Below are 24,970 nucleotides of genomic sequence, written 5' to 3'. Positions count from 1 at the left end.
GACGCAGACAGCCTAAATTACCTTGCCTACAAAAACCAGAGAGGTGTTCTGATTGCTGGGGGTGAACACAGAGGTGAAAGGAAGGGCAAGGCACAGAGAGACAGGGACCAAAGGGCAAAACAGAACCGGGAGAGGAGACCAGGAGCGGGGGGTGGGTGGGCACTAAAGGACTTCTTTTAAAAGAAAAGGGGTGCCTCATATTAAATTGTTGTTTCCAGGATACCTGAAATTATTAAGAGATTACTTCAGTGAAACTAAACTCAAGATTCAATTGTAGATAAAGGGACATTTTCCCTTTTTCATCTTATCACTCTCCTGAGCTTTGTGCCTCCTCGTTTTTCCATATTTCTTTTGTGATACTTTAAAAAGTGATTTTGCTGTGCAGAACTGTAGCCCCACCCCCACCACACCCCCACCGCACCCCAGATCTGTAATTTCATCACCTTGAGCCAGGGACACTTTGTCAGGAGAGGGAAGGACTTAGGAGAAAGGGTCACAACCCATCCTAAGGTCGACATAGAATGGGTAACATAGAGAGAATTCTATGGGACTGGAAAATCAAAGCAAATATTTAAACATAAGCCCCTAGAATCTTCAGAGCTATGGCAGATGTAGAAACTGTTTCTTCTTCCACCAGACATGGAGTAGGGCTTCAATCAGTTCTGTGTGTATATGTGCATACGTGTGTCTCAAATAAGAGAATGAGAATCCAGGTGGATGGGCCCAGACCCTCAAGGAACAGCCAGATCATCTGGGTTTGAGTCCAGATCAGCCATTCAACATGCACTAAATCAAGATAAGCTAATTTTCCGTGAGCCTCCATTTCCTCAGTGGTTAAATGGGGATAATACCATTACCTGCCTCATGATTTGGGGCAACTTTTAAACAGGTCCAAGTAAAGTGCTTAGAATATTGTCTAATATTAAAGGGGTACTTGCTGAGTATGAGTTATCAGTATCCTGAGTCCTTTCCATCATTTTTATTGACTAGATGTGAGAACGGCCAACTGGTGTTCAGGGAAGAACCAAGGGGTGCCTGGGTGGCTCAGTTGGTAAAGTATCCGACTCTTGATTTCAGCTCAGATCTTGATCACAGGGTCATGAGTTGAAGCCCTGCTTGAAAAAGAATCGAAGTGCTGATATCCCCAAATCAGGGACCCCTACTCTACCTTCCCTATCTCTAATACATGGTTTCTGGAAGTGAGGTCCCTGGCTTGTATCCTCAGCATCACTGGCAATACTAATTCTTGGTCCCCACTCCAGACCTCCCGAATCTCCAGGAGATCTTGGCGCATGCTCAAGCTTGAGCATCACTGCTCTAGTCCCTCCAGGGAGAGATGCTAACAGGGAGCTTCAGAGCTCCCCCTGCAGGAGGGAGGCCGTAAGTCTCCCTAGTAAGTTCAATTTCAACTCTGTCCCCCAGCTAGTAAATCTGTCCCCAGAAATGATCTCACTAGCAATCTTACATGATAAGTGGGTCATGGATCCCCTTGGGTTTCACTGTATTTTGGCTTTCCTTTTGCCACCTGTGGCCAGACCTGGTTATTTATTACCTCTTCCTGGTACTGGTTCCTTCCTGCTTCCCTCCAAGAGACGGGGGTGTCAGCGAGTTCTCTTAGAAATAGGTGCCAAGAATTCCTGACACAAAGGGCTTCTTGGACCCTGGGGAAGGTTCTGGTTTTACCAGCCCCTTCCATCCAGTGTTCGAGGACTCCGGCAGTTTTCGGGGCCCAGAATCTTCGTTTTCACCATGACATTTACAGAGCAGCCAAGCCTGCCCATCAAAAAGCATCCAGGGCCTGGCGGGCAGTAATGAGGCTGGCCAGTCTCCAGCAGCTGGCAAACACTGTGGCACATTAAATGTCACTGCAGGCTTTGTTTGGTTTTAAATTGAAAAATTGCTAGAGTTATGAGAGCTTACAAGCTTTGCCTGGAGAGAAAAAAAAAAATCCCTTCACCTTTTCTTTTTCTCTACTTCACCGCCCCCCTGCCTCCACCACCGACTATTTCACTAGGGAATGGCCAGCCTCCCCCTGTACATCTGTGTCACCTCTTCCCTCTGACCCTGCTCACACTGTAACGGGCACCCAGTGGCCACAGAGCCCATGACCAAGAGTGTGTTTCCAGAGCTCCACTTGCTGGTGAGCAAGAATGTGCCACCATTACTAATTCAAAGCAGATCTGACCTAGCTACAGACCCCTACACACATTTTCCCAGGCTCCTCTACCCTCCCTTTTTTTCCTCTTCTTAAAAGGAACGTTCAGGCTTATTTGTACACAAACATCCATCACCCTCAGAATACTAGTCCAGGTCTTAAAACCAGTAGGGCACTCAAGGGCATGGGGTCTAGACTCTGCTTTTAAGCTGACAAGTCATTATTCTCACTGTTCACATGACAGAGCTGAAGTCTGGAGGGTAACTTGCTCAAAGTCGCACAAAGAGTAAGTGCAGAGCTCAGATCCAGGGCTCCTGACTGTTTGTTTTCTTTTCTCTGGGCACAGAGCCCCCACCCCCTCCCGCACCTGAGATCCAACCCCAGAACCAGAAGACAGCTCTTCATTTGTTCCTTCCTTCCCACGCCAGCCTGGGATTGAGTTTTCTCATATAGAGTTTCATCAATATAGTTAATCCAAATGTATCATCAGTTTTGGGTTCAGCCAACTCCCTTCTGCTGGCACGTTCCTGCCCTGGAGTTAGGACGCCCTGCTCTCGGCGCAAGTACGAACATGTGAGTGCTGGTGTGGGGTGATGGGGAGGACCCAGCCCTCCTATTCCATTTGCTAGCATTTAGGTCAGAAGTGGGTAGGGTCTTAGACGTTTCATGAAATGGCTCTCATCCAACAGGCTTGGAAGCAAATGACTGCCAAGAAGCCCAGCGCCCACAATGGCTGGAGGGCTTGAATTCTCGGAGTAGCAGAGACCTTGACTGGACCCCTTTTGTCCCCATTTAGGCTTTTCTGATGTTTTGTTTTAGTCTGGGGAGGAGGAAAAAAAAACAGGTCAAACGAAAAATTCCCTGGTTATTCTGTGAAACTGGGGGTGACCCTAATAGGTCTGTCTTCCCTAAACCTTTCTGACTGAGCGCCTCTCTGCTTTCTGCCCACCGCTAGATCTGCCTGGTCAAGTAGGAAGTTGTGTCAGGGATGGGGGTAGTGGTAAAGGGTCCTGACCTGACCACCCAAGCTCTCTTGTGCCCACAGGCAAGACACTTAACTCTTCTGATTCCCGGTTTCATCATCTGTGAAACACTCCTTAGGGCCCTTCGGGGATTAATCATTACCACATGTAAAGAACATGGCGGAATCCACCAGGTACCAGCTCCCTTTCTTCATTTCCAGATTTTTTCACTCAGAAAAGGCATTTGCATGATCATGAGGGAAGGTTATCTCTATAATGATCTTTTATAAAAAGATCAGTCTCTAATGGTGGATTTCAGGCCTCAGACATAAGCCCAAGAAGAGACGAGGTAATGGAGACACACAGGCAAGAGTAGTCCACCGTTTCAGGGGGTTCAAGGAGCCAAGGGGCAGAGGACTCAGGAAGCAAAAGTCACAGGGGAAGCACAGTTCATTTCAATAGTTTCCTCGGTCTTTCTTCCTGTGTGGAAAGGCCCCTGGTTATCACACAGCAACTCTGTGGTGAAATTTAGCACATATGTATTGATCTCCGACTGACCCTAAAGTATTGCCAATGCCCTCACTTCCCTTTTGTCCTCCTCCCCAGGAAAGCCCACCCCACTCCTTTGTCTCCTTCATCCCATTCCCTCCCAATCCTTCCACCCATAAACCACTGCGGAATCTTGGCCACCATGATGACCGCCTGGCCTCATCGGACAGACGCCGTGAGAAAAGCTGCCCTGGAGCCAGCACAGGCTCCCAGAACAACGGAACTAGCACAGAGGACCCACCCCCAGCCCCTGAGAGAGGCTAGCAGGGACAGAGAATGAGGCTATTTTTCTCACTCTTCACCTTCCCTCTAAAGGTACTTTCAGAGCATTTCCCTGGCGATGAGGATCCCGTCAAGAAGATCATGAAACTTCCTTGCAGCCCTCCCAAGGTGTACAGATTACGTCTGGGGAGCACTTCTCTATTCTAACCTAGATCTTAACAACAGGCAAGCTCTGTGGAGAGGTGAGTCTTCCTTCCAGCTTTCCAGATGTCCCTCCCTTCAGTCACAGGAGTGTTTTTCCTTTTGGAAGGGCGAAGGGAGGGGGAAGGAACTGTTGTTTTAGATGCAGGAAACTCAAAAGCATTAAGGTGGCTTCTGGCTCTTAAAATCTATGCCAATAGATGTCAGAAAAATTGCCCCTGCCATGTAGAGCAGTTTAAAAAATCTGTGTGGCCACTTTGGCCTTGGACCTCTGTGTCCCTGACATTGAACCCAACAGCATCCCCACCCCTGTTGCTTAGCTCCAAGATTAGACAGGAAGCATCAGTGTATACCTCACAGAACATCAGAGACTGAGTAGGCCCTTAGCAAGGATTGATTCCCATCTCCCTGTTGGGGGCCATCTGGCTAGACTTGCCCTGTGAATGGGTAGTGAGTGTCTTACAGTATGAAAATGCCCTTCACTGGTAAATATACTGGGAAAGGTAGCTGAGCTATGTGGACACAATCAAGTTTGAACTTCTCTGCGTGGCCATGCTGGGTTTCCATTTTGCCCCACCTTTCACCGGACCCTGCCTCCCACTCTGTACTCCAGTATTACTAAACCACTCATAGGTCCTCACACTGTTTGCTGCCTCAGTGCCTTTGCACAGGCAGGCCTTGGCCTTGACTGAAATGCCCTGCTTCCTCCCCTGTCTATATCTACCTACCAGTTACAATTCAGCTCAGCTCTCACTGCCTTCAGAAGCTTGAATATGGCCATGATGAAGAACGTAGCAGCCTCCCAAACCAAGCCAAACTGGACTCAAATCTTTCCTCACTCTCAAGTCACTTTGCCTCCCTATACCTCAGTTTCCTCATCTATACACCAAGAGTAATAATACCAAACCTTGGGGGTTATTAGAAAGTGGAAGAAGTAAAATGCTTGGTGCCGTGGCTGGCATCTGGTGCCCAGGCAAATTCAGTCGCCATGTTCATTATTGCCTGATTCCCCCATTCTGCCCTTCCATCCAAGACTGGGGTGGGTGCCTCTTTCTAGCACGATCCTTTTATTGCAGCCTATATATTTTTTTAAGATTTATATCTTTATTTTAGAGCAAGGGTAAGAGCGAGAGTAAGAGAGAAAGACCACACCAGTGATAGCTGGAGGGGCAGAGGGAGAGAGAGAGAGAATCTCAAGCAGACTCCCCTCTGAGCGCAGAGCCTGACATGGGCCTTGATCCCAGGATGCTGAGAACATGATGTGAGCCAAAATCAGGAGTCAGATGCTCAACTGACTGTGCCACCCAGGCACCCCTACATGAGCTATTTGCATCTACTTTATTGAAGTATAATTTACATATGGTAATAGGTACTCAAGCTAAGTGTATGGTTTGATGAGTTTTGACAAACGTAGACCCTGTGTGTACCTGTGCCTATGAAACATTTCTACCACCCAAAACGATTTCCTTGTGCCCCTTCCCAATTAGTCTCTTTACCCCGTCCATGCCCAGGCAACCACTGATCTCTTTTTATTGCCAAGATTATATTGCCTTTCCTGCAGCTTCATAAAAATCGGATCCTCTGTGCTTTGTTCATTCAGCCTAATGTCCCGGGACCCCCCGTGCATCCGTGGCGGTGTCCTTATTGCTGGGCTTTTCACTTTGTTTTGTAATTTATCTGATGCCTCCACTGGACTGTGAGGTCCTCAGCATGCTTTTTTCACCTTTGGTTCCCAATGAGGCACTCGGTAAATGTTAGAGGGAAGGAGGGAGGGAAGGGAGGGAAGAAGTTGTCATGGGGTTTTGCAAAGACCTTGGCTGCAACCTTGCATCTGGTCGAGCCCCGGGAGGCCAGACTCACATCCGCAGCCCAGCCCCCTTGGCAGGCACTTACAGAAGCCAGTCCACGGCCACCAGCAGGCTGATGTCCTCCGTCGGCAGGCCCACAGCCGTCAGGATGAGGAGCATGGTGACGAGGCCCGCGCTGGGGATACTGGCTGCACCGACGCTGGCCAGCGTGGCCGTGAGGCTGAGCGAACAGAGAAGACTGGGTCAGGGGAAGAGAAAGAGGACTTGGCAAGACCATCCCTGGCTTCAATTTTCCCAGCAGTCATAAAATTTCTTTTGTTTCTCAAAGAACAGAGAAATCTAGAGTGCCAGCACCCGGGAATTAGGGTCTCCTTGGATTCTACACAGCTGTGGTAGAAGTTTATAAATTCAGGGATTGTAGCCTTATGCTCAGCAGGAGAGCCAATTAGCCTAACATATCGCAGGGCTCAACTAAGGTAAGCATGGCTCTTAAGCAGGCAGGGAAATAATAAAGAAGGAAAACAAATCACCCTAATCCTCCCATGGGAATACCACTGCATTCATTTCTGCTTACGCCTTTATGTCTCTGGGAGCCCCAGAGACATTTGGACTCCATGGCAAGAGTCTGAGGAGGCCACTGCCAATGTTAACATGAGAACTCAGAATAGCAAATATCCAGACCCAATTGAGTGGACATCAGGGGAACAAATCAACAGATTCCAAATGACATTAAGCTTTAGACGCCTGGACATTTCACCATGGACTGGAAAATACATTATTCAGAAAGAAGGCGCCAAGGAGAGATAATGCAATAACAGGAGGTTTTCCTTCTGAAGCCTCTCATCATTTGCAAAGCCAAGAGCACACCCAGCACCGTTTTGAAGTTGTCTCTGGAAGAGGGTTCAATCTAGGGTTCAAGTGCCCTGTCTAGACACCAGGGGGTCTCTGTGGTCCAGCAAAGGGCAGTCTCTTTTTCCTCCTCTTTTCTGATGCCATTTCTGAAAGTTGTCATTTCTAAATGGAAAGATGCTTATGAAAATATAGATTCCCAACTTGCTTTTGTGGGCACAGTGAAGAAAAGGGGGGTGCTTTATTTGTAGTTAGACAAAGCTAGAGTTTCTAGAGTAGGTCCTCCAGCTCCAAACTAAGAGTCAGGCTTCCAAACTGGTTTAACTGAACTCAGACCATTGCTGTGACCAAGCACAGAATCCTGGGTCTTACCATGGGGAGGGACCTGAATTTACCTAATCTTATGTAAGAGGACAGGAAGACCATAGGAGGTTCTGTGGTTTGCGCTGGTCTTTCCATACTGCCATCCTCCCAGGTGTAAGCCTGTCACCTTCTGGACACCTCCCCTTGGTGGGATTGACAGAACCCATCTGTACTCTTCTCCTGCCCCTGTCAATGTGGCGCTGCCATCAAGGCTTAAAGAACTCCATTTTTTATTTTTTTATTTTTTTGGATCCTTCTGGATCATGGGAGGTTAGAGTATAGAGTGGGTATTGATGAAGATTATGGAAGGGAACAACCTAAATTCGAATCCCAGCTCTGTCACTTATTAACCACAGGACTTTGAGCAACTTACTTTACCTCCTTGTGCCATGATTTCCTTATCTTTAAGAAAGCGTCATCAGGAGCTAATAAATAGAAAGCACATAGAAGAGGCCTGACACATTGCAAGCCCCCAGTAAATGTGAACCGTTCCTGTTATCAGAAAGTCTGGGCAGGGTGAGGCCGCTTTGCAAATAAAAGCTTCCCTAAAGCCCCGAGAGTTAGAAAGTGGGAATTCTCTGCCATTTGCCTGGCACGGGTAGAACACCAGGAAAGAGGGACTTCCCAAGTTCCAACGGTCAAGGCCTCAGCCGTTTTATTTACAACATCAGTTGCTTCTGTTATGAGTCATTCTTACACATCCCTCTGCACTGTGGCCCCATGGTTGGGCCCCTCTGGGCTGTGAGACAAAAGACTATAAAGGATATTCTTCCTGGAAGCTGGTCCCCCTACTCTCCCTTCAGCCTGCAACAGCTTCCTGGGGACAGTGATCTCTCCTCCATCTCTCTATCCCTTTCCGCATTTCCTGTCCTTCCACTCTCTGGCTCACTTCTCCAGGGCTGGTTCTTGGACGCGGTACAGAGCATGACACACACATTGTCACAGCAGAGCCTCACAGTAACCCTGCAAGGTACATATGGTTGCCTCTGCTCTCCATGGGGGGAACCACAAACCGGACGGATGGAGAAACATCGAACTGCTTGGCCGCCGTCTGCTGGGCTCAGGACACTCATCTGCTTGATTCCAATGCTGTGTGGACCCCCGATGCCCCCATCCCCGATCCCTCCAACACTGAAAACTCTGCATTAATCAATCCCAATCATTGGTCACCAGACCATCCTCCCGTCTCTTAAGTTTTCATCTAACAGTGTGAACTTGGTGTTAAGTGTGGCTGCCATCAGGGCCAAGAATTCAGGGACCAGAAATCATCTCACTTGGCTTCAAAAGGAGGGGTTTTTCCTTTTGTTGGTCTCTGAGTTTTAAAGCAAGAGACGTTGGCAGTCTTATGTGCATTCTGTGACCACGTGACTCAGAAAGCGTGGTACCCAGATCTGAAGTACGATTTCCCTGAGTGACATCATGGCACTCACTACACCACCGTCACATTCTTCTTTCATATTCTAGAAGTACTGAATGCTATTGAGCATCACTAATAGTAATAATACTAGTAGCTAACATTTATTGACAGGTGACTATGTCCCAGGGATAATACACTTAACTCCCTAGGATGTCCCCAATATACCCAATGAGGAAACTGAGTACCCCCCTATAGTGCTGCTACGGACTGAGTTGTGTCCCCCACTATCAAATTCATTTGTCTAAGCCCTGATCTCCAAGGTGATGGTGTTTGGAGGCAGGGCCTTTGAGGGGGCGGTGGCGGGCGGTGGTAAGGAAGTCATGAGGGTGGTGCCCTCATGAGGGGATTAGCTCTTATCAGAGGAGACCTACAAAAGCTTTCTCACTCTTTCTCCACCTGCCAAGGAAAGGCCAGAGCAAACAGCAAGAAGGACAACACTAGCCAGGAAGAGGACAGTCACCAGGAACTGAGTTTGCCAGCACTTTCATCGTGGTCCTCCCAGTCTCTAGAACCGTGAGAAATCAATGTCTGTTGTCTAAGCACCTGTGGGTCTGTGGTATTCTGCTATAGCATCCTGAGCTAAGACAAGTCCATGCCTCACAGCATGGCTGTAAGCATTTGAGAAATTAGCATATGCAAGTAAGTGTGATCTGTAAGTTTATGGAGAAGCAATGCATTGTTAACGATCTCTTGGGAAAGTGTTCTTCCTAAATTTCTTCAAGGATGAATACATAGGGTAAAAATAGATTTAGTAAAACATGGGTATCTAAATTTGCTACTTAGTTATAATAAAATGGTTTCTATTGTATTGAGAAACCTCTTCCTTCCAGTGTTTCGTTACTTCTGCCATCGCCCTCTGAAATGCTGAAGGGAACAGATTTTAAAGAAAGGAAAAGTGGAGTCAGAGTCAGCTGATGTCGGCCCCTGTTACAGCCCTCCTGGCTCATTAATGTGGTAGTCTTCACCAACCACCCTGCCCCTGGAAGCCTGTGCTTCCCAATTTATTAAATGGGTGTAGAAATCACTGCCTTGCAACATCACAGGATTGTTAAAAATCACGTCATACCAAATTTCCAAACCAATTTCACATGTGCAATACAAACAGAAGGCCTACGTATGAGCCTGCTTCTTTCCTGTCACAATATTTTCCCTTCGAGACTGCCAGTAACTCCCCTTCTGTGTCATTTCCTTCATCATTCTTCCACCAGGGGACCTGAAATTCAAGCGGCCCCATCAAATGGAGTTAGTGTGGAAGGGGGGAGGACAAAAGGTCATTTCAGTGCCTCCTCCACCCAATCTCCACTCACCTCACAGTCACAATCTGGCCTCCATCCAGGATAACACCATTCATCTGGGCAATAAAGATGGCGGCCACCGCTTCATAAAGGGCTGTGCCATCCATGTTGATGGTTGCTCCGACTGGGAGGACAAATCTGGTCACGCGCTTATCGATTCCCAGATTTTCTTCCAGGCAACGGAAGGTAACAGGTAAAGTTCCAGCACTAAGGAACCAAGAGAGAGAGACACATGAGTTTATATCCGCTTTAGAGAAGCAGGACAAAACTCAAACTGAAATGCCACCACAAAGCGTTTGTTCTTTGTTCCAATCAAGCAACATGACATGAAAAAAACAGTGCCCAAAGCCAAATTAGAGACCAGCTGTTCGGCGTTTCAGTCTTATTAAGATGCTCATAAGTAGCAAGCTCTTTTTGTTGGTTTTTGAGATCTACTTAGAGCTTTAAATTCTTGTTCCTTTGATCAGTGTGTCCCTCTTATATTAAATATTAAAGACCAATGATCCCAGCACCCTGGGATCGAGTCCCACATCGGGATCTCTGCTCCGCGGGGAGCCTGCTTCCTCCTCTCTCTCTGCCTGCCTCTCTGCCTACTTGTGATTTCTCTCTGTCAAATAAATAAAATCTTTAAAAAAAAAAAACAACGTGTCAGAAAACAATGAGCAGTCAACAGTGAAGCGGAAAGAGGGATTTTTGAATGACCCATAATTTCATGCTGGAAACACTTTCCAATAAGATGACTACATGGGCTGCCTCCAGCCTCTGGGAAATGCCCTGAGCTAATTTTCAGAATGCTGGACAAACATGTTAAACACCATTTAGCCTGAACCTGAGCCTCTAGAAATTCACTAGGGACCCTCACAGACAGTCCAACTCCCTAATACGTGGTCACTGGCCAACTGTACAGTCTTTACAACAATATAGAGCAAAAAGCATGTGCTCTGTAGCTAATCAAAGACTCAGTGTGGACGGAGTGACTCCCCCGCTCTCATCCCAGGCCTGGGACGGGAATTCCTCACCACATGACCCAGCCTCAAGGGCCAGAACTCCTGACATGTTCGTGCGTCTTTCAAATTAGGAGACCTGTAAAGATAAGGGTCACTGACGGCCAAAATATTATTTCCATGTGGAGAGAGGCGTGTGGGAGGGTAGGTGGATTTGCTTCAAAATTTAAGTAATATGGAAAGAAACGTAGAACACCCAAATTGCCATGCGAGTGCTTTGTGGCCCGTTCTCTTTGGGGTTTGTCCTGTTTTATATTTTGCTTTTGGGGCCTTTTTTCTGTCCAAACCTTAGCAAACTGAATTGGGTGCAGACATACTTTTTTCTATCATGCATTGACAGCCTTTGTCCTGGTTCCCTCCTTCTACTAGTCAGAATTAGGGTTCCCACCAAGCTTAACATAGACCCCTGCCAGAGGTCTCCGTTTCTCCGAGAGTGGGAGAAGCTTTCTATGGCTTCAGAGGAGCTATAGAAAATGCAGATTCCAGGGCCTACTCAGAAACAGAAAACGGAAACTCTAAACTTAAGGTCACCTAAGTCGGCATCTTCTTAAACCACTGACCCACAGGCTCCCAATAATAACCTTAGGGAAGCCAGAGTCATCTTACGGGAACATTCTTTGTGGTTTCAGGCCAGGGGTCTCATGCCTCCTTCTTGGTCTTAGGTAGAGGAAATGAATGTTTGGAGCCCTCTTGTATCTTCTGCCCAGTTGGCTGTCCCAGCTGTTTAACGTGACTCCCCCACTCCACCCTTTCTTCGGACCCTTTTGAAGAGTTGGCAGGACACCATGACTAGTGCAAAACAGCAGCTGTGGTAGGTGGCTGGGATTCTAAATGGTAGAGTCTGAGCACATTTCTGGGAGGACTGGAATATGTCAATTTTTATTATTGTATCCACTTTCCCAAAATGTCATCAAGAGGTCTTCAGATAATTAAATAGATCAGAGAAAATAATTGGTAAATCATGAAAATACTCTCAAAATTCATATATACCCAACCAATCCAAATGGGAACTTGAGAATTTTAACTCTTTCCTGCCCATCTGACATTCTGACATGGGTTTTTTGGCTCCTGCCTCAATGACCATATGACAGTTTTCAAATATTGCTAATAATAACTAGCAGATACTTGACAGTCTTCTTCTCTTCTCCCAGAGTAGTTTCAACAGCATGGACTGATGTCAGCAGGATGCAGAGAGGAGTGTCCCAGGCTGCCCCCTTCCATCAGTCCTCCCTGACACCAGCCTGTTGAGGAAAGGAAGTCAGCTCCTTCCACTTCTCCTTCCGTCAGGGTCCAAGGAGGTAGAAAGAATAGTTAACTGGCCATCCTGAGGCTTTGTGTTTTTTCCCTCCCATCATAATGGCAGAGTTAGTTCTAAGTATGTGACTCATGCCACAGATTTTTCTTTAAGTGTGTTTTCTTTTAACAAATGAAATTCCACATCCTGGCAAAAGCCACAGTTTAACCAAAGATTAATTCACTTGAAATACAGGGTAAGGAGGAGAAATGGGTCTAGCATTCGTGGCCTTGGCCAGATAACCCAAGCATCTGTCTGATTTAAATATGAACTTGGGCCATCCATATGCCTTTAGGATTTACTTTATCTAATTAAAAGTACTGGGAAAACTGTCTAGACATTCAAAGGAAAGATAATAATATTTTTTGAAAGATTTAAAGATCAAAACCACAAAGGCATTGGAAGAAAATATAAAGTAATATTTTATTATTTTTGGTGGTGATTTTCCTGAGGAAAAAAATTGAAATTCCAAATACTAAATGAAAATATTGACAACTTCAATGATATGCAAATTTAAAACTTCTAGGGGCAAAAACATGACAAATTTTCAAGACAAGCGCCAGACAGAGAGGAACATCATTTGCAACATGGGACACATGAGTTAATATTTTTATACATGAAGAGGGTTAAAGCCAATCAGGAATGGATGCATTCCCCAATAGGAAATGACCATCACAAACAATTCACAAGGTCAAATAGAGGAGGGGAGGACGGTCAATAAGAAGGCAAAGAGATGTTTCCTCTCATTAGTAATCAAAGAAATGCAAAATCAATAAGATCATTTTTCACCAATAAGATTGGAAAATTAATAAAGTGATAATATCTAGCGCTCATGAATAGATGGGAAAAGGCAGTCTCGCACACCCCGTTAGTAGGGACCTACACTAACAGACTTTTTTGAGCAGCAAGCTGGTGGTACGTTTTCAAACATACAGTGTGCTTACCACTAGACTCAGAAATTCCACTTCTATAAATTATCCTGAGGGGATCATCAGACAAGCTTACAGAAAAGTGTTTATAAGGATGCTTGTCACAGCCCTGCTTAGTAAACACACTTTACATGTACATCACACAGTGGAGGTGGGGTTGTGTTGTGGCACCCACAGGGTATTATTATGTCATTTAAAAAGAGTGGGTGGGAGGATCATATTGACAGAACTTTTATGATAGGTTGACCGGTGATAGCAATTTACAACACCTATACATGGTACAAACTGGAAAAATACAGAACTATTAAGATTAACTAAAAGGGTTACTATTAATTACTCCTGGGCAATAGAAGAACTGGTAATGTTCATTTTCTTCTTCAAAACTCTATTCACTGTCTGACTTCTTTTCACAATGAGCAAACACCACGCTCATAACCAGAAAACAAATATAAAACTAAACATATTGTTTGGTGGGGGAGAATTTTACTTTTTCTCCAAAGAGAGGGGGATCTTTATGGATAGAGATACTTATCCATATGAAATATATCAGACCAAGAGGGACAAAGGAATTTGGGGTGTTTCCCTTCATCTTGGGAAACTGAATGCAGAATCCAGATCCCTGGAATTATATATATTTTTAGCGTCTTCTGAAATTCCACTCTACTCCTGCCAAAATCTCATTGATGTGCAAGATGGAAGTATAAATTTGGTTCCTCAGGTGGTCACCACTATTGACCTGTAGGGAAAAAATGACTGCCTTCTCAGTAGCCTTGGGACAACTGTCACGCTGCGTCACAACAGAGTGGCCGTCTCACCTGCAGAGCATGGTCACAGGCTCGACAACAAGGACCTACCACCTGTGACTCCAGAGACGATGCTGAGCTAGGGGTTGCAGAGTTGGCTTGCCTCCCTCCCACCTGCCTCAGTCTTAGTTTCATGACCCTTAGTTTTGTGCAGAAATACCAGTAACTAGTGCAGGCTGAAACAATAAAACTCTTCTAATCTTTGAAATTCTAAATTGCCAGGTGTTTCTTATGTATCCGTTTTTGTTTGTTTGTTTGTTTTTGCTAAATTCAGTCTAAGAAGATATCTAAAAAATATATTTTTTTCCTCCGTGTATCTCTGGAGTCCTCACTGGCTTCAGATGCCTGGGAACTTAGTTAACGAAGAAGGAACAGACTCTCAGTCAATGTCAAGTTGAATCAATGCCAACCCGATTTTCTCAAAATCACTGGGGCAGAATGGTCCACTAGAAGTTCATACAGAAGTCATATACCTGACTGACTTCTGGTTTGGTTTTTAAAAAAGAAAATCTCACTGAACACATTTGCCATGAAAAAGCTCACTTTTTTGACTTTTGAAAAATGACTCCAAAGGAGTGATCTTTTGTGATAGCATTTTTCAAATCACAGGTCAGAGAATTTCTTAAATAGCTTAACATCCTGATACATCCTTTTGGAAAATATTTAAAATGAAACCAATGCTAGATATGCCAGATTAGATAGGCAACAGCATGCATTCATCTGGGAAATTTAATATTAAGTATTTCCAGGATGGTTGCTTGTCAGCAAACATGTTCATCAGAAGGCTCCTGAGTTCCTAGGAGCCAAAAATACAAAACAGTTACCTTTTTCAGAAGTATTTTAATAATACGTGAAACCCATCCCCATTGAACTTTATGATGAAAGGGTTTTGCAAAGGGGAAGTGGCAGAGAGGGGAAAAGAATGAGCAGAGAGAAAGAAAGGTGATTTCTTGTGTTCTCTACCTGGAAGCGGTACCCAGGGCAGTGATCCAAGCTTGGAAAATGCCAGCAAAAAAGGAGAAAGGGTTTTTCCTGGTGACTACAAAGTAAATCAAGGGGAGAAAGATGCCCCCATGGATGATGAGGCCCACGATCACCGTGATCATGTACATCCCCAGTTGCCTAGCAACCACTTCCAAGTCCTTGATGGCAATGATCTTCCCACAGATTAGGCAGGCGATACCCAGGGGAGAGTACCTGGAAAACATAAAAGAAAAACAACCAAAAAAACCATTGAAGACATCCTTCTGGAATTCACAACTTCTATCTGGGCCTTACATGTACCACACCCTGAGGAAAACCCTTCCTATTTCTAGACCAAGAGTTTCGCTGGAGGAATTCCACGAGATTCGATAGCTGCTCTCCTTCACTTCAGACTAACTGCACCATCTGAAATCTCATCAGTGGGTCCGGTGATTTTGAGGAAGAGCAGACACAAGCTTTACCATCCCCCAGGTAAGCACCAAGCTGGAGAGGCACAGAATCTTTGAGCATCTTGTTTGGTCTCCCTGTTCCCCCCCTGCAACTTCGTCCTTGAAAACTAGGAATCCATTTTGAGCTCCCCAGAAAGCTCATGAGAGTTTCACCCACCTCTAAGCTGGCGTTGGTAAATTTGCTTTGTTTTTACCTTGGACGATAGGAAGCTTATTAAAATATGAGAGAGACAGAGACAGAGAGGGAGCAAAAAAGAGAGACCTGCCAAGACAAGAAAACCCTCTGAGCCAGAGAGTCCATTTAGAGAGACGTGGTTTTATTACTTCTCAGTCTGAAAGTATTTCTTTCCATACTTGTCTTACCAGGGACGCTGGCTTCCCTGCCCCGAGTCTCAGGCAATACAGTCAGACCTCTGCACACGTCACCTCATTTCATTTTTACCACAACCCTGAAATCAAAGTATCATTATTCTTATTTGGCAAACGAGGAAATTGAGGTTCAGAAAAGTTAAGACCAGTCCAAGACCACAAAACCAGGAAGTAGGAGAACAGTCTCAGTGCCTATGACTCTCCGAGGGTTGTTTTCCCCTCCCCCAGCCAAACCACTTTCCTTTAATGAGCAATGGGAGCTCTTTCTACATAGGCTGACAGCTTACCATATACCGATTTATTCTACGGAAACTTCTTTCATGCTTCTATCTTATTATTGTTTGATTGGGAGCTTGGAAACAACTTACTGCTGTCCTCACTTGTGAGGGCACTAACCATGCTCTCTTTCCTCTTGAGTGTATTTTTCCCATGTTGGGCAACAGCCTTTTTTTATTGCCCAATCTGGTAGTGGTTGAAGCAGAAACTGGTTCGGCCTGCAACACCTTCCGACTGGAAAGAAAATGTTTGAGGGGGAAGTTGATACTTTAGTAAGAATTATGAACGTATTTGAGAAAAAGACTGGGGAAATGAAGTCCCAAGATAAGGTCCCCCTGCTGAGGTAATGGAGTCAGCAAAGGGAGACAGACCGCCCAGCCAGATTTGCTGGTTGTTTTTTGTTTATCTGTTGTTTATGTTTTTGTTTTTTGCAATTGTGCCTTTCCTGGGTAAAAAAAGATGTGGGTAGAAGTTCCTGGGGTGGCTCAGTTGGTTAAGTGTCTGCCTTCGGCTCAGGTCCTGATTCCAGTGCCCTGGGATTGAACCCCGCATCAGGCTCCCTGCTCAGTGGGGAGCCTGTTTTTCCCTCTCCTTCTGTCTGTTGTTTCCCCTGCTTGTGTTCTCTCTCTCTGTGTGTGTCAAATAAATAAATAAAATCTTAAAAAAAAAAGAGGTGGGCAGAGGAGAATTATATATACAATTACGTAAGACATGAAGCTTGCCCAGCCACATGACCTTGTAGTGATTTAGTCCCATTTTATAGATGTGCAAGTCAAAGCTTAGGCTAACTCCAACCTCATGGGATGCTGTGAGGACTGCATATTTGAGCATGCATATGTGTGCCCTGTCAAAGTCCCGCCCCCATCCCTGTGAGCACCAGTCTGACTGCTGACCAAGGAATCCTCTACATTCTGCGGTCGCACATGTACACCATGTCCTCTCCTCCACCATTCTTAAAGAGCCAAGTCTGAGTTAATGTGGCTTTCTAAACCCACGCATAGACTACTGCCATCCAATGGCAGATGTTTTTATGAGCAAAATATTTTGTCAAGAGGAACCTTCTGAAAGAGCTGATTGGTAAATGACAAGAATTAGTGAAAACCTTAGAATAACTCTTCCCTGATGAGTATCCAGCCTGTAGCCTCCACATCTTTCCCGTGGGTGAAGGCTGGCAAGAAGGCTGGCAATGTTGGAGGGCTGTTTCTGCAGGCATGAAGGAGCTAAGTCCTTAAACCCTTGAATTTCTCACCATTTTACACTCTCCTGATGCACCCATGGTCACAACATCTCTTAGATGAGTGGGGTTGTCTCAGAGGCCAGGCCTTTGTGCCAGGAAGTTGTAAGTAACTGAGCACAATGCACTTTCCCATAAAACCAACAAGCATTTATCTTCATAAGCCACGAGATCAATTCTTTCCCAAGCACCAACCACCCTTTAAAGATGTCCAGAAAAACACAAACATGAGCTGTTCTGGGTGACATTCGATTTCCCTGCTCTTCTGGGACACGCAATTTGCAGAATGGAGAAAAAGGATTTTCAAGGCACTTTGCCAAGCAAGACCAGCTATCTAGTCCCCCTGGAGAACACATTTGAGCCAGAGCCAAACAGATCAGAGAGAGGAAACATGTTTCCTCTGGAGCACTCAGCTCACTAGGAGAAACGTGAGTTTCCAAGGTCAATGAAGAATGTTACTCAAAGGCCAGAAGGTAGAGTATCAGGGCAAATAAATATGGTGAGCAGGAATGAAACACCTTGGTCTCCAGAACAGGAATGAGCATTAACTCGAAGAAGGAAAGAGCCTTTGTCCTCAATGGTGTCTTCTAGAGTCATTACTTCCCTGCACCTGTGTTCAAAATGAGTGGCTTAATCTTCCACTCAGGAGCTGGAGTTTCTGAGCTCCTGGGTTTCTACATAATTATCTCATTGAAAATGACACCCCAGGGGCACCTGGGTGGCTCAGTGGGTTAAAGCCTCTGACTTCGGCTCGGGTCATGATCTCCAGGTCCTGGGATCGAGCCCCGCATCGGGCTCTCTGCTCAGCAGGGAGCCTGCTTCCTCCTATCTCTCTCTCTGCCTCTCTGCCTGCTTGTGATCACTGTCTGTCAAATAAATAAATAAATTCTTTAAAAAAAATAATTACACTAATTTAAAAAATTTTAAAAAAAAGAAAGAAAATGACACCCCATGGAAAAGAAAGGGCAAATGCACGGGATTCGAGGTCACCACACAAAGCTCCTGAGATGAAACAAGCAATCAAAGCCATAAACCAAAGTGCATGAAGAGACTGAGGGCTCCAGTAAGTTTCTGAAGCCAAATGGTACCCAGGAATAGCTGGACCCACTTCTGAATTAGAAGGACATGACTGCAGAGCAGGAAGAGAAAATATCTACCACACTGTCGTTGGGTTGCTTGTATCTGCAGCTCTGGGCACTGTGGTCAAAGCCACTGATTAATCTAAGACTGGCCCGTCAAGTCTTTTTCTTCCTGTTGCATCAACCATTCTTTCCTCCATCCACTTGGTACCTCTGCTCTTGTCATCTTCAGGTTCCCTCCCACCAAGTTGCCCTTGCCAAGACTGCCCTCCACTCCACAAACACAAACTCATATATAGAATTTAACATGCCCAGACCTCAGTGTCTCTGTACGTTCATAGACACCAACTTCACAATCAAGTTGGCCTGCCTGGTATCAACGTGGATTCCCCAGGCCCACCACATATCGGCTGAGTTAGAATTTCCTGGAGCTGACCTAGGGGGCATTTATATTTTAAACAAGTTCCAGGTAATTCCTGATGTGTTTGGAAACCAGTGTTTCAAGGGCTAAAATCTGCTCTACAACCGATGAAATGCAGGTATTACTTGGTTAGCCTCTGGAAACCACTTCCATTAGCTCCAACTGATTCAAGACCTTTAGTCTTAACCCATTAAGGTAAATAATTCAGGACTCTGAGTCATAGGACCAATGGTGGATCAGACACTTAGATGGAAATTAGTGGAGGGACTTTCTCAGGCTTGCCATAAAGCCACTCTGGTTCTGTCCCACACTGCTATTGGTTTCCAATAGCAACACTAGCCTTCCGGTTTGGGACAGAACCCAGGAGAGCTAAGAAATGGGAGAGTCTGTCAACAGAGAGCTAAATATACATTCTAAGAATTACCCAAGGGTGTTGTCTGTATTCAGGCTCAAAAAGTAACACAACTCTCCATTTTTCCCAGTCTACTTAGATCTAGACAGATGTCCTGACTATCCAAGGAGTGACTGTGCTCAGAGTTACTTTGTGTGGATTAGAAATTTTTATCAGGATAGGCTGAAAATCAGTATGGAGAGCCTCCAGGCTTGTAGCCTCCTAAGGACTTCATTTTTCAAGTCAATAAACCCCAACTCATCATGGTAGCCTACAAGGCCCTATGGGATCTGCCTCTTGCTCACCTCCCCAACTTCACAGCTTTCTACCTCCTCACCAACCAACCACATTACAGCTACCCCTGATCTTCATTCTGACTCTTGAAAACCCTTTATCTGCTATTTCCTCCCCCTGGAAAATTCTCCTGTTGGTTCTTCACAGAGCAACCTCTTTTCATTCTTCAGGTCTTCCTCAAAAGTCACTTCCCCAGACAGCCCTCCTGGGTCCTCTGGATCAAGTCTAAGGCATATTTCCATCCCCCATCACTCTCGGTCCCACTGTCCTGGTTACTGACTTTGTAGCAGAGATTACTGTCTGAATTCTAATTTGTTTCCTTTTATTCCTTTAATCCTTCTCCTTTTCCAAAAGAATGTAGGCTCCATGAGGGCCAGAATTTTTCTCTCTCATTCACCATTCTATCACCGGCACCTAAAATTATTATTGGCATAGAAGAGGGGCTCAAAATATATTTGTGGATTGAAAGCAGGGATGGATGGATGGATGGATGATTGGATGGATGAATGGACAGTTGGATGCATGGATGGATGGATGGATGGATGGGTGGTGGTGGTGGTAGGTTAACAGGGAGGGAAAATTGAAAGAATGAAGAGATCTCACTTCTTGCCTTGTGTTTCTACAGTGGCGAGAGTATGCAAAGTTTTACTTTCTGTTTAGATTTTCAGATTTGAAAAAAATGTTTTAAAGAAATTTGCAAAAAATGAGGATATGAAAATCATACTGAAATTAAGGGTTTTTCTCTCTTTTTTTTGGTGAATCATAGGACCTTTTAGGCTTCTTGAAGAATCCATGAACACAGAGAAACAGAGGATATGGATTGAATGATAACAGTAATGATAATCACAAAATAACTGCAATGATAATACTGGTTCATAGACAACATTTAGGCAGGTCCCAGCACATAAGAAATGCTTTGTAACTGTTGGTCTCAATTTCATTTAATTCTCACAGCAACCCTAGGAGGTTGATTCTATGATCAATCCATTCTGACGTGGAGTTTAGGAACTGTCTAACCCATATAGAATCACACAGTTAGTAACCAGAGTGTCCTGGATTCACTCTGGTGTGAAGTCAGATAGAAGCTGAATAAGGTGCCATACAATTAATTAATTAGTTAATAAGGCACTGTGCAACACTGGGCAAGTTAAACTCTGTGCTTAGTTTTCACATCTGGAAAATGGGGCTAATAAAACTACCTATTTCTGCTAGGTATTACTGAGACAATTAAGTCAGTTAATGCTCATAAAGCAAGTGGAACAGTATTCAGCATATAGCAGGAATTTGGCAAATCTTAGCTATGATTTAATGACAATTATAATAATAATAATTAGCTCCTCAGTAATATATAGGTAAAGCACAATAAAAGAGGTAATGTTGAGAGCATAGCAAACATTTCATAACTCTAAGTTATAATTTAGTAATAATCCCTATTACAATAATAGCCACCTCTCCAATGTTTTATTTTGCTATTATACTATTCTGACTACCACACAGAGAAGAATCCCCAAGAACTGATCATTTAGCTTTGAGGGGGTCAGTTAAAGAGTAATTGAGTGTTTCACCCCAAACCTTCCCACACGCATCGTTATCCGGCACTGACAAGGCAGCTAAAGAATGAAAGAAATGTGTAGAAATGGCATCTTGTGTCGTAGAACCCCTTCCTGACTGTTTGTCTAGATGAGGTCACCGAACAGCTGTCAGAAATCGTTCCATAGGCCTTGTCCCTGGCTCACAATTGCTCTGCGTCTCCTGGGATTTGATAGTAAATCTTTAGGAGTTTTGGTTTCAGTGAACAGGAAACCTTGATCCACACCCTTCATCCCTGTGGAGAAGAGAGCACGCCCTTCATCCCATGACTGACCTCACCTCCTAGATTCCTTCTCTTCATGGGCTTAGTGGAAGTGACACGGCCCACATCACTGGCATTATCATACAGAAATATGAACTGAATTTTTAGAGCAAGGATGCTCATTCTAAAAAATTCTAGGAGACCAGGGCAGATCCTAATGTTTACTACCAAGAGGCATATCCTACTTTAGGCATTATCATCTATTAAAGTCTCAGCAACCACAGATGGATCTTAAAGTTTCTAAGCATATTTTTTTTAGAGCATCACATTGTGTGTGACTTTAGATTTTCATAGAAAAGAAATATTCAGAAATCTAGGATTGCCTGGGAAGTTGAAAAATCAACACGACACACACACAATTTTACCGGCATCCTGTTTGTGTTTTAAAAGTACAAAAAGCAATGATCTGAAACAAGCCAAGTCTAGTAAATATGTTTCATGAAATCACGAGGCACATCTTCTTGATCTGAGGCTCATCAGCTAGCCTACTCACTCCTGAGGGTTCAGTAAGAATTTCTACCAGCATATCACAATGTTTGGTTCTGTGGAGGTAAAAAAAATAAGTCAAAAACAGATTTTTGCCCTTGTAAAGTGGGAGTAGGGGCCAAGGGGAGGAAGAAGAGAAAAAGAAGGTAGAATTTTAGTGGAAGGCACCACACAGAAGTAAAAGAAGATCAGAGGAGGACTGGGGAAGGTGGGTAGCAGGGGAGCACACAGAGACAGGGAATCTGTAATCCAGAATTTCTGTGACAGATAGGACACAGATGTCGCTTGATATAATAATGGTTTTCTTTTTTTCCCAGGCAAGTGTACCAGACCATCATAGAGATCTGGAACAAACACATGTAAAATTCTTTTCATCTGAGGGGCGCCTGGGTGGCTCAGTGGGTTAAAGCCTCTGCCTTCGGTTCAGGTCATGATCCCAGGGTCCTGGGATCGAGCCTCGCATCGGGTTCTCTGCTCAGCAGGGAGCCTGCTTCCTCCTCTCTCTGCCTGCTTCTCTGCCTACTTGTGATCTCTGTCTGTCAAATAAATTAATAAAAAATCTTAAAAAAAAATCTTTCCATCTGAGAGATATGGGGCAGTAGAAAGTTCTGAAGGTGGTATAGCTTCCTTCATAAAGGAATGGATGTTCCTGCTCTCCTGGGCTGCCCTAGAGTTCAGAACCACTGACCATAAACCTACATGAAATGGAGTAGAGATGGTATTACTTAGATAATTCAAACAAAAAAGCCCCCCAACTATGCACCAAGGATTGTGAAATCAATAGGTACTCCAGCTTCTCTCCCGCCCCCCGCCCCGATACATAGTCTTAAGCAAAGTATTCAACTTCAGTATACCTCAGTCTCCTCTTCTGGAAAATGAGAGTCATGATGCCATCTTTGCAGGGTTATTGGAGTTACAATAGGTAAGTATTAAGCACTTATCATGGCTCTTCACAGATAAAAGGAAATCAAGAATTGATAAGTTTTATTCTTCTAATGATCGTGATATTGTACAATCAAGACGTAGTCACTCTGGACCACAGTCTTCTCTTCTACACAACTAGAGGGTGGAACCACATTTCCAAGAGTACTTATAATTTTAATGTGTCCTCTGTGATATCATTTTGCTTGCATGGCCTGAAAACTGCCTCTTTTTCCTTCTGTCTGAATGAAGAGTCTCCGATACATTGCTTTTGGACGCCAGAATATTAGAGTGGCGGTCCTTCCACAAACCCTGGGTCAGGCCATATCATCCCTGGTATCTTGGACTTATCTCAGTGTTTTCTGATACTGCTGGTTTCAGAATTACTAGTTGGTTTTTTCAGCTTGTCCCTCTTTTTAATTGTTGTTGTTGTTTTTGTGTTCCCACTGTAGGGATTGGCAAATTTTTATGTGAAGGGTCAAATAGTAAATACTTCGGTCTTTGCAGGCTACACGGTGTTGATCAGAACGACTCGACTCTGCATTCAGCATAAAGTAATGCTAGACAATATGTGAATGAAAGGGTGTGGCCATGTGCCAATAAAACTCTATCTATGGGCCCTGATGTGAATTTCATGTAATTTTCATGTGTGTGAAATATTATTACTCTTTTTATTCCCCCCCCCCAGCAACATAAGAACATAAAACCCAGTCCTGTAGGCCACTAAAGGAATAGCAGAAAGGATCTGGCCTGAGGATGGGCCATAGTTTTCCAAACCATTTTCTAGGGGAAGCTCCCAGAAAGAGATTTTCATCCCTTTCTCAAAGTCTTTCTGGAGAGCACTTTGCTTGGTCCATGGCCACCCACTCACTCCTGCTAGGAAGGCTCCATGATCTTCCAAGGATCCCAAGACCTCTGGACGCCCCCACCCCCACCACACTGAAGGAAGAACAAGCCCACTTACCACATGATCATGATCACTAACTTCATTACAATCTCATTCAAAATGTTGAAGAATTCCACCATCAGCTTGGCCTGCTCACCCATCTTCCCCATGGCGATGCCAAAAGCGATGAAAAACCCTATCAGACCTGTTGGGGGAAATCACATTACACAGAAGGGCAGATTAGAAATATGTGTTTCTTCCCCCTCCTTCACCATTCCCAACATAGGGAGCCACCTTCTCCCCTGCCTGTTGCCCTGTGATTCAGGCATTCGGTTTCACACTGAAAATACCTTTCTCCTGGATAATTATGGCATCCCCTAACATTTCCCACAACAGCAAGTTGAACTGTCAGTGGTGTTAGTTCCTTGGAGGAAATGAATTCAGTTTCATTCCAAACTCAAAACGCTCTCTTCTCTCTCCTCCTCACTTATGAAATCATGGGTAAGCCGATTCCATAGTCCATAGATTAATGAAGGAAGGCTTGTTGGGACTTGGGGATTATCGTGCAAACTTTGGAGCCTACATCGGAACAGCAGAGACCAATTAGTCAAGAAAATCCCTGCCAGGGTTATGTCTATGTTAGTTTGGTGTTATCCTAAACTTACGCATGGCTGGTATGTTTCACTGTAGGAAAATCCTGAGCATAAAAGTATTTTTCTACTGCTACATGCCTAACGTGAGAAGGAGGAAGAATGTTGAAAAGTCAAATGGAAATCAATGAGAAATCAAAAACAATTGGGAAACCCCAATTGACCCAGTTCGTTTGGATTTAACTTGTTATTAATTCTTCATCATTCTTTTCATGGTCAAAATTGGTAGAATGCTTCCTTTTTTACTGCATTTTTTTTTGCAATATCATAAAGGCAAAATATAGACTTTGTAACTTTCTAGCCCCTTAGCCTCCTTCTCCCTTCACTCGACATCACTTGACTTCAATCTCAATCCAGCCCCACCACAGCCTGTAAGAGCAATCCTAACCCAGGCTGTAAGGATGTGAGGAACTCTGTCCCCATCAAATTGCACTGGGTCCTAAACCAGCTCCAACACCCAAACTTGGGTCTTATCTCTGTATTGCCTTTGCCTCATTCCCTCCACCTGAGTACCTGTCCTGGGAACCATATACTTTGGTTCCTCCAAGCTGGGCCTGGCTTCTCTCTCCCCACAAGTTTTCCTCCCCTCACCATTCCTTCCCATTCTTGTCCTCAGAGTCTCACCCCCAGCCTGAAGTCTCACCCAGGCCTACCCAGGGACTGGGGCACAACATGGCTTACAGACATCCCCATTACTGCTTATCTGAATTTCTGATTCCCAGTCAGGCTGTGCCCTCACCCCACTCCTGACCCACGATTGCCAGTCCTGGGGCTCCAATTCTGACTACTTGCATGAACTGTCAGTCAATGCTACTGTCCCTTTGGCC

The 24,970-nt window shown here is 44.7% G+C and overlaps 1 protein-coding gene across 1 annotated transcript in view; it reads right to left on the bottom strand.

Moving 5' to 3' along the window:
• LOC111149732 (solute carrier family 1 member 2) overlaps positions 1-24,970 on the bottom strand; it is a 48,749-nt gene that overhangs the window by 9,893 nt on the left and 13,886 nt on the right. Inside the window, exons 5-8 of the mRNA XM_022506975.1 lie at positions 23,572-23,698; positions 14,815-15,048; positions 9,834-10,028; positions 5,983-6,117 (exon numbers count right to left, since the gene is read on the bottom strand). Coding sequence (XP_022362683.1) covers positions 5,983-6,117; positions 9,834-10,028; positions 14,815-15,048; positions 23,572-23,698 — 691 coding nt within the window. The remainder of the gene's footprint in view (positions 1-5,982; positions 6,118-9,833; positions 10,029-14,814; positions 15,049-23,571; positions 23,699-24,970) is intronic.

Source organism: Enhydra lutris, unplaced genomic scaffold (genome assembly GCF_002288905.1).
Source record: "Enhydra lutris kenyoni isolate GAN:26980312 unplaced genomic scaffold, ASM228890v2 scaffoldscaffold22, whole genome shotgun sequence".
NCBI classification, from domain to species: domain Eukaryota; kingdom Metazoa; phylum Chordata; class Mammalia; order Carnivora; family Mustelidae; genus Enhydra; species Enhydra lutris.
The sequence above is the reverse complement of the archived record's forward strand: the minus strand, read 5'-3'. Positions and strand labels throughout refer to the sequence as shown.